The sequence below is a fragment of the Salmo salar genome, chromosome ssa10 (assembly GCF_905237065.1).
Source record: "Salmo salar chromosome ssa10, Ssal_v3.1, whole genome shotgun sequence".
NCBI lineage: Eukaryota > Metazoa > Chordata > Actinopteri > Salmoniformes > Salmonidae > Salmo > Salmo salar.
Genome location: NC_059451.1, coordinates 28,527,693 through 28,544,148, shown reverse-complemented (window position 1 = coordinate 28,544,148; position 16,456 = coordinate 28,527,693). Strand labels below are relative to the sequence as shown.

General features: G+C 42.5%; 1 protein-coding gene across 3 annotated transcripts in view; it reads right to left on the bottom strand.

Moving 5' to 3' along the window:
- Positions 1-16,456, bottom strand: part of LOC106613924 (neuroligin-1) — a 330,971-nt gene that overhangs the window by 269,933 nt on the left and 44,582 nt on the right. For 2 of the 3 annotated variants that reach the window (XM_014216730.2, XM_014216732.2), the window contains exons 1-2: positions 14,079-14,502; positions 2,007-2,864 (exon numbers count right to left, since the gene is read on the bottom strand). In XM_014216730.2, the coding sequence (XP_014072205.1) occupies positions 2,007-2,514 (508 nt within the window). In that variant the 5' untranslated portion in view covers positions 2,515-2,864; positions 14,079-14,502. Of the gene's footprint in view, positions 1-2,006; positions 2,865-14,078; positions 14,503-16,456 lie in introns of those variants that run through there. The other variant, XM_045687594.1, reaches the window with a different exon arrangement.

The following is a 16,456-nucleotide window of genomic DNA, read 5'->3' as shown; positions in this document are numbered from 1 at the left end:
ACCTCAATCCTGTAGAAAATTTGTGGGCAGAACTGAAAAAGTGTGTGCGAGCAAGGAGGCCTACAAACCTGATTCAGTTGCACCAGCCCTGTCAGGAGGAATGGGCCAAAATTCACCCAACGCATTGTGGGAAGCTTGTGGAAGGCTACCCGAAACGTTTGACTCAAGTTAAACAATTTAAAGGCAATGCTACCAAATACTAATTGAGTGTATGTAAACTTCTGACCCACTGGGAATGTGATGAAAGAAATAAAAGCTGAAAGAAATAATTCTCTCTACTATTATTCTGACATTTCACATTCTTAAAATAAAGTGGTGATCCTAACTGACCTAAGACAATTTTTACTAGGATTAAATATCAGGAATGGTGAAAAACTGAGTTTAAATGTATTTGGCTAAGGTGTATGTAAACTTCTGACTTCAACTGCACATTGGAGCTACTGTATATGTCTACAAAATGCTATATATGTGTGACTACCTCTGGGTATATATGTTTAAGGGACTTGGAGTGCTAGTGGGATGGAATATCTGAGATGATGTGGGAATATGTTGGCAATGCTATAACAGTGTCGGAGCCTGATATGCCAGAACCCAAATTTACGGAGGGGAGGAAGGTTGGAGAGGGGTTGCCCTGCCCTGTGTGTGTAGCTCAGCAGAGAGGAGAGAGGGCGCAGAGAGAGGATGTTTAGTGAGCGCCCCCCCAGCCTCCTGCCTGCCAGAGTGGCTGCATTAACACCACACGCCTTATCAAGGGCGCTGTCACCGGCCCTGAGAGGCACAATGCACTGCCACTCTGCCAGCCAGCAGAAGAGAGGGAGAGAAGGAAGGAGAGAGAAAGAAAGAGGGAGGAGTGGGGAGGGAAGGAGCCTAGAGGACATTATCTTGATGAAGCCATGATCGATAAAGCCAGAGCAAGCCAATGGAACAGCGATACCATCCCTTTTAATTGAGATTAGACTCTGCAAGTTCACCGTTCGCCCATCTAATTTAAGAGTAGTCGACGTCTCACCACAGTTAACTCCTCGCACACATCATCAATTACAGGATACTCTCTGACCTGGGACCTGGCAGCCAATCAGAGGGCCCCACTTCCTCTCCTCACCTCTCGGTGGATCGCTGACTGGGGAGGGGAGACGCCTCTCTCTGGGGCACCATGCCACCGGCCCTCCCTTCTCTGTTTTCTCTGTTATTTATTCCAGTGCATACATACCTCCTTGTCTACATATTTTCTTGCCCGGTTTCCTGGCACATTCCTTGGATATTCTTTTTACTGTAAAATGAATAGAAGACTAAAAAATAACATGGCGCTCCATTAAGGACAGTTGGAGCATGCAACACCACTATCTGACTGCTGAGGAAGGAGAGAATGTGGTAACAAAGAGAGTTCCCACTGGGCACACACCGGTTGAATCAACGTTTTTTCCACGTCATTTCAATGAAATTACGTTGAACCAATGTGGAATAGGCGTTGAATTGACATCTGTGCCCAGTGGGTTTCTCTTACTAGCTTAGTTCATTAATCAATCAGTCAGTAAATCAATCAATAATCATTATTTACATGAGCTTCCTCCTTGATGAGCCCTATTCATTGTGCCTACACACAATGGACAGATGATGACCCGCTATCAGTCAGGAGTGAGGAGTGAGGAGGAGGAGAAGCAGGAGGAGGAGGGGAAAGGAGGAACCAGTCTCACCTGAATGGACGTGCTGAGGTAAACAGGAGGATGTGCGTGAGGAAGGGATCAGGAGACTGATGAACAGCCGCACACTCACACACAGACAGACACACAGACAGACACCCACACACACACACACACACACACACACACACACATAGAGGCGCACACACACATACATACTCACACACATAAAAGCAGTGTCATGCACGTAAACATGCAGAGGTCATGCTTTTCTCACTCTTGTCAGTACAAAACATACAGGAAAATATTTTAAAAGGGGTTGTTGGTTTAGGTCTGTTTTTCCTGTTGGTCCTGCTGTTAACTCACCATCCTCAGTGGGAACATATATGTTTAAGAAAAGGCAGTCCTCGCTCTGGTCCTGTACGTAAGATGACACTATCTCCAGGTTGTTAGTAAACCACACAGGCAGCATGACGTCTGGCAGACGCCCCTCCACGATGGTCTGAGGGCAGACCGGGCCGAACTGCGTGGCGTTACGGACCTCCGGCCACGAGATGGGCGGCTCCGGGGGCTGGAAGCGCCTCTCGCCGGTGGGGGGTGCGGCATAAGGTACCCCCTGGAACTGAATGACGGGTCCCAGGATCTCGTTGTTGAGCTCCTTCTTGACGCCCCTCAGTTTGCCGTAGACAGTGGTGACCACGGGGTCCGTCTCGTCCAGTTTCTGAGAGGCCGTGACCAGGGCCTGCTGCGCTAGGCTCAGTATCCATAGCAGGAAGGTGAGGTCCAGGCCCAAACCAAGGCCTACGCCTAGCCGGGGCTGCATGGCCCTCCAGGTAGGGTGCAGCCTCAGATGGCCAGGCCTCTGCAGGGGCATGCTCCCTCTGCCACACCAGTAGATACACACACACACCAACTAGGGCTCACCACACTGCAGCGCTAGCAGCAACAATCCACTTTAGGTCCGCCCACAGAAAGGGGTACAATCAAAGGAAAAGTATGAGGCCTCCCAAACGTGCGGCTGTCAAAACTTTCAAAGGCTCTTCGCATGGCAAGTACTCCCCACTGATTTCACACTGGCGGAGGCAACATCTTCACTTGCTGCTATTCGTCAGGCCACATCCTATTGACAGTCCTGTTTTCCATCCTGGCGAAGCAGGCAGGGCAGCCATTTGCAGCAGGTCTTCCACAGATAAATCAACCCCAGTCGAGGCGTGGGTCTATATCCTGCAGGAAATAAAAAATTATTAATTAGTACTGAGGTGGAGAGAAGAAATATGAACAGAGCAGGGCTTTACTGGCTGTTACATTCTGGCTGTGTTGCCATCAAGCAGAGCACAGGGGAATCACAGTCTGCCTAGTGACACCTCATCAATCATGTGCAAGTAGCAGACTGACTGAGTGACTAGGTATTAGTTAAGGGATCCCTCCTCCTCTTCCAGACCATTGAGGGAGAATTAAGAAGATCATGTTCATATAGAGAAGGAAATCCTATTTGTTTACAATGCGATGACACCTGTCATAGACACATAGTGGGGGACATAAAGAAACTTCAATTATGACAGTGTTAGCATGGAAATGGGAAAAGAGATCAAAACATTCTCTAAGAGCATCCATATTCTTATGACTAGAGTACCCTTTTGAACATGTTTACTCAACAAGGAGATTGACGTTAATTAGGGAAATATGCTCAGAAGAATAACATAATAAAGTTGCAAACCGAGCCTTGAGGTAATGCGACATGTTGACTTGCTTCTCCTTGCACATTAACTGGCTACTTCCAAATCTTAGGAGAGAAACCTTTCAACCTTGCATACAGTATGGTACATAAAACAAATATTTGAAAGCTATATTTGGATCATCCTCTATAGACGGGTTAGCTGATGTCACGAAAACGTTGCGCATGATTTAATGAGGCAGAAGTTTGTGTGTTGTTGTGATTCTGGATAGCCAGATAGCTTGCAACAATGACAAGAAGCTGCCATGTGGGGATCATAACTGGCTCGTTTAAGCTAGTTTTATCTTGTTCTTAATACAATGTCTTGTTTTGAGGTGTTTTGACTGATCCCAGCTAGCACAGTGGATCTGGGCCGATTCGGCTGAGAGTCAGGGCACTCGGCTGAGAGTCAGACTCGCCCGACGTCATGTGGCCCGAGTATGTGCCGCCTTCGGCAGTATTACTTATGGCTAAGATGCAGGGATTGAGCTCTGCCCGATTCCAGTGAGAGTTATCTGGCCCAAATGTATATATTACTTGGGGCTCGGGACGATTCCAGTGTGAGTTATCTGGCCCAAATGTATAATTTGGGGCTTGGTCCGATTCCAGTGACAATTATCTGTCCCAAATGTATTACTTGGGGCTCTGGGATTCTCTCTGGCAGATGACTACACGGGCTGCTTTATATAATTAACATTTCATGATTTATTTTTCTATATTTTCTCATTGTTTCTGTGATCAAAAAATACAATTAACATTTAAATAAAATTCTTTAAGAGTCCTGTGTAGTATGTTAGTGTTTTGATACCTTGTGCAACGCAATTGATAAGCATTAAAAACTTTGTGGCTGGAGCCTCCTGAGTGGCGCAGCGGTCTAAGACACTGCATCACAGTGCAAACTGCATTGCTACAGATGCTGGTTCGAGACCCGAGCTGACGTCCGAGTTAGGGGAGCGTTTGGCAGGCCGGGATGCCCTTGTCCCATCGCGCTGTAACGACTCCTGTGGCGGGCCAAGCGCATGCACGCTGACAAAGTCACCAGGTGTATGGTATTTCCCTCTGACACAAAATATTTTTTTTTTGTGGATGGGTATAATTTGTATGTATAAAATATTTAAAATTACTAAATTGGGTAATTTTGTATACATTTATTTCAATTTGCATTGGTCCACTTCTGGAGGGATTCTGGTAAAATGCTTGCAAAGTTGGCTGAATTCCGGTAGACAGAAACGGCCTGATTACTTGGGCCGATTTTGGGCAGTCACTCATTTTGATTCCGGGCCGAGTCCGACACCCGATTCCGGGCCGATTCAATCAGTTCCGGCCCCCCGGAAGAGGGACGCTTCTGGGCCAATTCCTCATTGCTAGCTGGGATGACACCTCTATGCTAATATGTCTAAAATTTGCTAGCTAGCTAACCAACAAATCATTGTGCAAATGTATTTATGTTTTCAATAAACATTGGAGATGAAATATAGTTTACATGTTGTCCACGATCTAAGCCAACCCTTTGTGTATTGCCCCATAGTTGCACACGCATCGGTTTTGTTGCTAAACAACCAACCCGTCTTTAGAAAACAAGTCTTAATGAGGAATGGGAGGTTAGTTTGTAACTAGAAGCGACTCGCTCTCTCTCTCCAAGGGAATCAGTTACAGGCGGATTCAGATCAGCCATTCATTTAGACCAGCACATGAAAACAGCGGCAGATCTCTCAGCGAAACACAAAGTGGGTTTATGTCCTCCCAATATGGGATGCCTGTCTTCAATATTACTGTACCGGGTCCACCACACATAGAGTCAATGACACAGCGTCACAGACACAGAGACAGCAGCAGAACAGGCACATCATTCAAAGTTCAGACCAAAACGTAGAGACATCAGCATCCGGAGTGGAGACTATACAATGTAGTGTAGTAACCATGTAGTCAGGGGCGTCATTCCCCCCAGAAATCTGAGGGGGCACAAAGTACCTGAGGATGGCTGGAAGATGGTCCGGAGGGGGGCTAGGTTGAAGAATTTAGCATTTTTCAAACACGTGAAATAGCTTTTTCCTGCAATCTAGAGTCATAATCATTAAGCTTAATTCTATGTAAAAAAAATGTTTGATATGTCTATTTGTCTGCATATCTAAGCATACCTCTTGAGCTGTCTTTATTCAGTACATTTAGTTAATGCTTGCTTTCTAAAGTCTACCAACCTTGCCAGCAGGCATGCCAGCTAAGATAGTTAGACAAGCTAGCTACTCTAACTTGATTGATAGCCTGAAATGGCTTCTTAGTAGCTAGTTATGAGATTTGGAGAACATAACTGGGCTAGCTAAAGCCAACTTCAGAAAATTTCGAGATGGCTAGTAGTATTACAGAGAAACAACAACAACAACAAAAATGTATACAAAAAAAATATGTATCTATATATATTTAAAACAGGACAAATCTGAAGAGTCAAGTGTTTCTGTTCCCCCTATGGGCATGATGCCTCTGCATGTAGTAAGTGACTTTAAAATGAGTGGCCCAGTGGTGAAGTAGGTTGACACCATGGGGAGATGAAGTGATCCTAACTACCCACAACCCCAAGACATTAAGCACACCCTAAGGTTGGACATTTTTAGACAGCAGTTCTAAAAATACACTGTAGCTGTGAGCATGTTGAAAGAAACACTTAGGTTGGTCAAGCAGATCTGTCAGTTTATTGGTCTTCCTGTTGACCTAAGTACACTTATGTGTGTGTGAATATACAAGAATACAGGGTTGGAACAGAGCTTTATATCTCCCATAGTAAAAGTAAATGAAATGCGCTGGGTTGGAGGAGTTTTGCAGTGGTCTGATAGTTTTAAACCATCCCAGACACAGCAGATGAGATGTCCTGGTGTACCCAATGGTAATATTTGCCATCAATTATTTTTTGTATATAGCCAAACACATTCATTATTGGTACCACTCTCACTTCAACCCTTGCAACAAAACCATATTTCAAAACAAATCGCATCTATTGACAGAGGCGTACAAATTATATGCATCCAAACAAATGCATAGCAAGCAATCTGCGCCCTGGAATAATTAGGCAAACAGATAAACAGAGGAATGAAATGAAAACCTCTGGCATTGATTGTGTACTGTATTGTTAATGAGGCTATAAAACTACTGTGAGGTTTTTACAATGGGGAGGCTAAGAAAAACTGCACATGGACCTCGCCGCAAGCCTTTGTCATCTCTGACACACCAGACAAATATTTAGACTGCAGACAGGCAAATAAAAACCAAGGCTTTGACTCTAATCTTTTTTCAGAATCATGGAGGGGCGAGGTTTGGCTGGAGTGATGATAGCTGGCTGGTTGGAGAAAAAGCAGGATTTGGTAACATTGTTGTGCTGCACTGTGTGGGAGATGAAGTAAATGAGTGTGTGCACAGAGGATGAGATCAGATTGTGTCCTTTAATCCTTATGACAATCTAACTCAAACAGGCCTATGGTGAGAGGAGTTTAGTGAGGTCTCTCCCAAAGCTAAATCTCTCTGGGGTGGTAATGTACTGTACACATCCCAGAAACACACAAACCTATGGTAGCTACCTTAACACTCTAATATCTGTCATACCTGCAGCATAACAATAGCGTCACCCCGATGTAATTTGAATCAAAAGGAAAATCAATTAAATACTGTACTATATGCTCATGTTTTCCTTCTCGAAAATTATGTCTCATTCCATTTTCCTCACTTTCCCTAAATGGGGACAGAAAATGGTTGCCACTTTGCCTCCAATTTCCATACTTTCTGTGTGTGATTAAACCCTTCCAGGTGTTGAGAACAAATTTCACACGTGGCCAAGATATCCATTTAACAAATCCTTTGAAAATCCCCTGCTTAAGAACCCCACCATAATAAGCTCAGCGGATCAAGCAAAAAGAGGTGATCTATGAAATCAACCTTGCCATTTATTTTGCATGTGGAGTAACTCACGTATCATCCTGTTTTTCCAAGTTTTTTCCCATGTTGTTAGTATGTTGTTGGTTCCCAGAGTACATGGAGAAGCATGCATCGTGCAGATCCAGTGCAGGAACTTACCCCAGTGTGAGTCGAATCACTAACCTGCTCAGGGACACTGCAGCCAAGTGTCAATGCTGAAATGGGAAGCGTTTGAAATGGGACGCAATGTTATGACTCTATGTTATGTCAAAAATATGTAATTGTTCACTTATAGACAATCTATACCTAATGCATCACAATACATCACCACTTTATTTATTACCCTATTAATAAACTTAAAATTAATAAATAATTCATTCGTTTCATTTGACTGATTTCCTTATATGAACTGTACAAAATCGTTGAAATTGTTGCACATATTATTTTTGTTCAGTATAATATCCATAATCTTTTCAATTCATTGTATAATTGTATAATGTAATTTCATAACACTATAGTCATGTAACACAGATCTATTACGATCACTGCTGTATGCCTAACCCAGTCCTCCTCTTGTGATGGTAGGAGTCCCACGGCATCTGTTGTGAAACCCAGGATAGAAGTGCAGTTTCATAAGTGTTTAACTGTATGCCTTTGCCTTGGATGTATATTTAGTAAAATGGTCATGAACCAACAAAGATTGACCACAATATTAAGGTTATTTTGGCTAAGGCAAAAAAGAAGGTGAAGAACACCTCACATGGATGCTTTGATGACAAATGAGGAATGGGCAAATGGATTATATCATGTCGGTAGCTAGCTACATTCATCAGCTTATGTCAATTGGTGTCCCGTGTGGCTCAGTTGGTAGAGCATGGTGTTTGCAACGCCAGGGTTGTGGGTTCGATTCCCACGGGGGACCAGTACGGAGAAAGAAAATGTATGAAATGTATGCATTCACTACTGTAAGTCGCTCTGGATAAGCGCGTCTGCTAAATGACTAAAATGTAAATGTAATGTAAATGTAAATAAACTGATGGGTATACGGAGTGGCAAAATACCACAGAAAAGTCATGGCTATACAGTACATAGACTGAGAGACGATGGTAGATGAACAGCGTTTAATGAGGTTCAGCACATTTTTCCCCATAGGAGCCACTGGAAGGTCCCCGATTATATAGAGGTGTACTCTGGAAAACAAACGGCCTATTATTTGAGCCCAAGCTGTAAAACATAGAGAACATAGAGGCACAAAGCAGAGTTATGGTGGCACTCAGTCAACAGACTAAACCTTCCATCACTGTGTGGTTTACATCCATGCGAGCTCCCACTGACCTTAATGATCTAATTTCACCTCCAATAAAGACTTTTGGGGAATTTATAGACGACTGCTTATGACTATTTCAGTGGATATGCTTAGCCAGCAGGTCCGCCATGGCCAGAGTGTGATTAGGGGATTTTGCGGTGTGACAGTGAGATGTCGCTGTGAATTAAGAACAGGAGTCAGAAGCCTCCTCTGTGCTCATAACAAATTGAGCACCGTTTGTGACAATGCCCATTGTATCACCATCCTTCAGTAAAACATGTCAGTCACATGGTGAGGAAGTGAGTAACTAGACATGACTGCAGCAGCTCCACTGAGGCCTGTCTCCAAACTGGGGGAAATCCTAGGGCTGGGGTTATTAATAAAGACTGATGAATACGTCCAGCATCCATGCATTAATAAGAAGAAATCTACAATCTATAGTAAATCCATAAGGAAATGATGATTAAGAAACAATAATGATCATATGACAAATGACCACCACCACTATGTGTGCTACTAATAAAAAATGTTAGAGCGCTGATACCAATAATATCATCAATTACATTTGTTAGCAGCGGAAGTAGTAGAATCACTAATACAAGTAGTAGTATCCACCATTTTGGTTTTCCATCATTACTACCATCTTAATTATGGCTAATGACACTTAACAAATTCCATGATTTACTCAATTACTGCTTAAGTCCCTCTTACTGTAGCAGGTTTTCGTGTGCTGTCATGTCACATCAACTCTGATGGCCCCTCAGTGCTCTGGAGTACTGGGAACATGGAGGAGTTAAAACTGTAATGGCAAGCCGTGAGCGCTTCACACTGCACACACACACAGCACACAAACTGCCCACATATACACACACACACACACAGAGAAACACACGGCGTATGGTGCCCAGCATACGCCTGCAGCTCGTGGCGGAGCACTGAAGTGCATGACGACAGGGGTGACGTGGCTGCGCATTATTCAGCCTGCTCTACTCCGAGCGTCTGCAGCAGCTCTGGTGAAGTCCTGCATCACACTGCACACTATAGCCTACACTACTCCCTACACTACTTTACCCCCTTATCCTTAATTAGCCCCCTTAAGAAAGCCTCCTCCTCTGGTCTCACGTCCCCACATTACACTGTTTACCAAGATGATAAACAGCATCATAACTGGACAGCTTCATTGGTGCTTCTACTGAGCAATCGGGTCAATTCTCTCAAATCAAGTTTATATTTAACTGCATTTCACGTGGGTGTCAAGACACTGAACAAAATGAAGCAAGAACTGCCAAACAAAACAATGCAAGAAAAGGGAATACAAGTTGAATAAACATTGATAACACAATCAATGGATAAAGACCGGGACAGGTAACAAGTAGAGGTGGTAGAGGCGGTGATCAGCTGATTACAGCCCTTGTTAGAGCCTGTATTTAGAAAACATGTTTTCATAATTTGACTACATTTATGCAGCATGGCTGGATGGTTGTGTGGGAAGGCATCTGTTTTTTTCCCTCCACTTGGTTCACCTGGCTGCCATCTTCGTGCCTTCTTGCCAGGGGTCACAGCTGAAGCACTAGGTTGGCGTGAAAAATTGAAAAATGGAAAAGCTTCCTGCCTTCTCTCCAAAAGTCCCTGTGTGCTCAGTGAGAAACACTACCTCCCACTCTCTCACTTCAGGGCACAGGGAACAGGCCTGGTCAGGAGGATGTGTGGGAAAGTCATTATCATACTTGGAAAATGATCAACTCCACTATTAGATCATATTTTCCACTAATACAAATGTGGCGGGCTCTCCCCAGCCCAGCTCTCCTGGGGCAGACAGGTCTTACAGCTCCACTTTAGCCCACCCCTAGGATCCAGGGGGCCCCCTAAAATTGGTTTACATCAAAGCAATAATTAGTCAGTTAGTTACTGCAGAGCTCATAAGGGACTGGGATGCCCTCAAGGGCCAAGCCTGTGAGCTGGAGAGAGTAAACACAGAACCTACACTCAGCTAGCTTCCCCTGGTGGGACTCAAACTTGGGTTTGGTTTCTTAATGGGCACAAATAGAGGGCAAAACTTTCTTTAAGAGACATAAATGAGTCAAAACTTTAGTGGAGCATTTGTGGTGTTAATTCTCTAAATGAATCCAATATTTTTTCACTTTGCTCTGATCTGGCTTTAAAAGCCACCCCCCTGAGTGGAAGGACAGGTGTTCTTGTGAAAACACAGAGCCTACTGAATTGGAAAGTGTGAAAGCGCTGCTGTGGCCCAGCTCTCTCTCACCTTTAGAGCTACAGGACTCTGATCGATTGGCTGAGACATCCTTTCACTCCAGCAGCTGTGGATAGGTGAGAAGTGGAGTACAGATGAGAGGAAGCGAGCAGCAGCAAAAACTGCACTCCTCACAGGGACACAGAGATAAAAGTCCATTAAGGCCGTTTAGCTTTGTCTTGCACTTTGAGTCCCTGGCACATACTGTGCTTCACTTTATGTGTTTTGGTTTTCTCCAGGAAATGGACAAAAGAAGTGTAAAAGGACTGGATGATCCCAGGTGAGAACCTGAGTCATCAGACCAAAGGGTTGGTCAGGTCCCACAGGAGAGCTCTGTGCCTCTGTCCACTCATTGGATGGGGTGCTCCAGCGTCCCTCCATTGTGTACACACACACACTTCCGACCTGATTAATGCCCCTTTTCCCAGATCCTGCTGTGCGCCCTGTCAGAGCTGATGCTCTCGCTGCACCCATTACCCACCTCAGATCAGTCAGACAAACACAGCAAATAACCATTAAGCTCAGCTCTCATGTTGACAAGAGGAGACCATCAGTGATCAGTCCACTTGAGTTGAAGAAAGACTGTAGGGCTAAATAACCAGCAAATGGCTAGTTTATATACAAAACCACCTACCATGGCAAATCCCAAACACCATCCATGACACAGGATACTCACAAAGCCTTCTTTAGAGGGGCCATTTGGAGCCCATGCTAGAAAATTTGCGAAAAATGCAGACAGTTCCAAAATGGCCCCAAGTTAAACAACACCATGTCAGAACTTGTAACAGAAAACTCCACAGCAATCATCTAAGGAGTTAAGGGTAGCAGATATCTTCCATATTCTCCATCCCATAGCAAAAGCAGGTGTGCTTCCCACATGTCTATTAGCTTGTGGAATTATTATCTGAAACTAAACACCACACTGTCTGACTGTGATCATGTGCCAATACTGTCCATTCAAGCGGTAAAGGGAAAATATTTCGCTCTTTAAAAAAAACAATTAATCTAAAATAGTAGTATAGAAAGAAAAACTGGTGAAGGTCATCTTGCTATGTTAATGCCCAGACAGAGAATGTTATGTACAAAGACATGCGACAGTTGGAAGCTCTCTGCCAATACTGTAATGAAAAGAGTATTATTCCAATGACAATTTGGCAATCAGACTTTCTTTGCAATACTTGTAACAAGGGAAATTAGATGAATAATGCATTATGAGACCTGGAGTTCACTTTCTGTACTTGAACAATAGAATATGCCATCAATGCTCATTTGTCATAGGCTGTTGATTTAGCACTACTGTAGGCACTGTGCATAATGCACTGAAAAAGAAAGTGTTTCAAAAATGTCCTAACCAACATTATGAGGGTGAGTTCACTAAATCGGTCACATAATTCTAAAGTAACGCACCTGAAACAACAGGAACGCAGAAGTCAACACTTCCATTATTTATGAACTAGCTCCCTCCCATGTACAGAGTGGGTAGCTGAGTTGAGGCTGCCAGGGGCTAAAGGAAAGAAGGTAGATTATTGTAAGAAGCTCTAACCTTTCAGGCTACTGGTTTGACAATAGATCAATGGTTTAAGACTTTTGTGGGTACGAACTACTGATGACACAGATGTTAAAAAATAGAAATACATAAATAAATGTACAAAAAAAATAACAGTAGCCTAAGCGTTAGCAACATTGTATCCCGTTGTTTCAAATCAATTTGGCTCGTACCATACATTTTAGTTGAGTTGAGTGAGTCAAAATCATATCTTTATTTAGCTAGCCATTTAAATTAACATTTATATGAACAATTTTGAATGTTACTTTCAATGTTAAAGATGTTAACTTAAATGGCTACGGGAAAAAGCTAATATTTTACTCGTTGCTCTCACAAATCAGTAGACCTAATTGATCATATTTTGTGCTTGCGTTACAATATCAAATGTTATTGGTCACATACACATGGTTAGCAGATGTTAATGCGAGAGTAGCGAAATGCTTGAGAGCAACTAATCATATGGCTCTCTATTTTCAACTGTGTCCTTGACTCTAATATTGTGTACGATTTGATTGGGTAGGCCTACCTACTACCTCATTTTATGAGCTTTTACAGGAGCAAAATCCAATGTGGCTAAAACGACACAACATGCAGTGTTCATGTCAATAAAACTGTAATTAACAGCACCACGCCAGAGCGCACTGTATAGGAGCCTATCTGAAAAATGCCCACTTATGCATATAGCAATCGATGTAAGTCAATGACCAATAGCTTGAAGATCACATAATGATAACTGGTGAGTTTATCCCCCATATCAAACATGCCTTAAACATCCATGTTGTAGATAATATCATTAACGACTATTTGCTAAAGCCATATAAAGTAATCCAGTCTTTTACTACCATGAGTAGCTAGTCCTGTCTGTAGGCTATGAATTGAGCGCACATAAATACCGCATTTATCCAGTTTTCTGGTGCCCCGTGCCTATAGCCAAATGTATTGAACTTTCCCATCAAACGTTGCCTACTGGATTTACTATATAATACATTCAGTTCTTCATAGCATAAAATGTTTAGCCACCAGCTGAGTGTTTTAATTGTCTACTCAGTCGTCTCTGAACATACCCATTGACATTAATTAATGAAGGCTAAGACATTCCCGACTCAACGTGAGGTATATATCCTTAATTATGGGTCAATTAATATCAAGTCATTTGGCTGATTAATTTCAATTAAGGGTGGAAATTGATTTTCCTTCATCAAGTGAGGATGATGTTCTATCTTTATTGCACTGAATAAGGTTAGGTCTCTTCACAGGACTGCAGCTGGTGTTAAAATGGACAGTGAATTTTGGACCTAAGCACCTGTGCAACTGGCATCAGCACAACTGACCCTTATGAAAGTAGATTAATCACATTTTCATATTCAACATACAGGCACGTGAGTGTGTGAGCTTCCAGCAGAGAGATTTCACCAGAGAGCTGAACAGGAGCATCTATAGCAACATATGCTCCATCGTTTAATGTAGCCACAATTCCATCATCACCAATTGAAATTCGTCATAACTGTAGGATAATTATAGAGGCTATGCAATTTAGACATTATGCATGCAATTAAATACATTTAGGCAGTGTTGAACTTGTTTATCACCTCCTTCCCAATATATTACAAATGACCTCGACACAAAGGCTAGCATTTAAAATCCCCATTTGATAAAAGTACACAAAAGCTGCGACCGAATAACATGTTTAAACAGTCATATTTGCGTATATGTATATTTACCATAAGGCTTGATCTCCACCACTCGTCGTCACCTCAGACAATTTTCCTTAGTGCCATGTCCCGTTATTTCAGAGTGCATTGCTCTTTAAAATCAGGGACACAAACATTGCCAGAAAAAAATAGGACTTTTCACTTCAAAGATTATAAACTCGCTTTTTCATACTTCGTCGTAATTCGGTCCAATTTCGCAGAATAAAGACAAACTGAAGGGTCCCCCTCAGCCGGAATAAGTGTTTTTAATCCAAAATGTTTTCCTTCAGAGACGACCATTTGCTCTGGGTCTTGCGCAACCCTCCTTGTCTTAACACATGAAGACTAAAGAACTTAAATATTTTTTTATCTGCTCCTCAGGATTCAGGGTGCACCTGCTTGATAAAATGCCGAGGTCTCTTCTCGTCCCTATTGGAGAGAGGATGCGCTGATCGAAAAATGGAACAGAGATACACCTAGTGGCCCAGGAAAGAACTTCAATAAAGCTGCTAAACATTTTTTAAAGAGACAAGGAATATTTGTTTCCGTTTGTCTGCAACTTAACTTCCTCTTTTCAAGTCACGATTTTACTCTAGCCCATTATAGGTTACCTATTGTGTTGTATCTCTATGTGTGGGCATTTCTGAAGTAGCTATTATTCCCGGAATGAATCACTTCCCTGAATTTACTGCTGTTGCATCACATTCACAGGTACTTTTTGACTGCATTTTATTTGTATGAATGTTATTTTTTTTGTAGTACAGAATAATCACCAGTGCATGTGAGCATATACCACCTGAGAGGGATAATTATTTAAACCATGGATTGGACTTAGCCACCATATAGAGCCATTGTTCTGCAAGCACTTCACAATTGATAGGCTACTTGCAGCACATGGAGAATGCTAAGAGTATTGTTCTGTTTGCTATATATGATTTCACCTAAAGGATATTTTCAGCAACACGGACATCCTTTCCATGTAGAGAAAGATAGAGGGTACAAACAACCATTGAAGTTGTACCCTATTAATGTTAAAATAATAGGGCAGAGAAGTCAGAGAAGGCTAGGTTTAATAGATTTCTACACTTCAAAGGGAGTTTCAGTTGTGATTCTATTGTGTAGACATGGTCACAAAATAAGAATCTCAATTTATACTGAACAAAAATATAAACACAACATGTAAAGTATTGGTCCCATGTTTCATGAGCTGAAATAAAAGATTGCAGACATTTTCCATATGCACAAAAAGCTTATTTCTCAACTTTTGGGCACACTTTTTTTACATCCCTGTTAGTGAGCATTTCTCCTCTGCCAAGATAATTCATCCACCTGACAGGTGTGGCATATCAAGAAGCTGACTAAACAGCATGATCATTACACATGTGCACCTTGTGCTGGGAACAATAAAAGGCCACTCTAAAATGTGCCGTTTTGTCACAAAACACAATGCCACAGATGTCTCAAGTTTTGAGGGAACAAGCAATCGGCATGCTGACTGCAGGAATGTCCACCAGAGCTATTGCCAGTGAATGCCATGTTAATTTCTTACCATAAGCTGCCTGCAACATCATTTTAGAGAATTTTGCAGTATGTCCAACCGGCCTCACAACCGCAGACCAAGTTCATGGCGTTGTCTGGGTGCGCGGTTTGCTGATGTTAATGTTGTCAAGAAAGTGCCCCATTGTAGAGGTGGGGTTATGGTATGGGCAGGCAAAGCTACGGACAATGAACACAATTGCATTTTAACAATGGCAAAGAGATACCGTGATGAGATCCTGAGGCTCATTGTCGTGCCATTCATCCACCGCCATCACCTCATGTTTCAGCATGAGAATGCACAGCCCCATGTCGCAAGGATCTGTAATTCTTGGAAGCTGAAAATGTCTCAGTTCTTCCATGGCCTGCATACTCAGACATGTCACCCATTGAGCATGTTCGAGATGCTCTGGGTCGATGTGTACGACAGCATGTCCCAGTTCCCACCAATATCCAGAAACTTTTAACAGCCATTGAAGAGGAGTGGGACAACATTCCACATGCCACAATCAACAGCCTGAACAACTTTATGCGAAGGAGATGTGTTGCATGAGGCAAATGGTAGTCATACCAGATACTGACTGTTTTTTGGATCCACGCATCTACCTTTTTTTAAGGTATCTGTGACCAACAGATGCATATCTGTATTCCCAGTCATGTGAAAGCCATAGATTAGGGCCTAATGAATGTATTTCAATTGAATGATTTCCTTATATGAACTGTAACTCAGTAAAATCGTTGAAATTGTTGCATGTTGAGTTATATTTTTGTTCAGTATACAATGAGTTGCTGTTAAACGTGTAGAAATGCTGTAATTACACTAATAACAACATTGTATTAACGTGGTAACACAGAACATAGTACAATGCTGT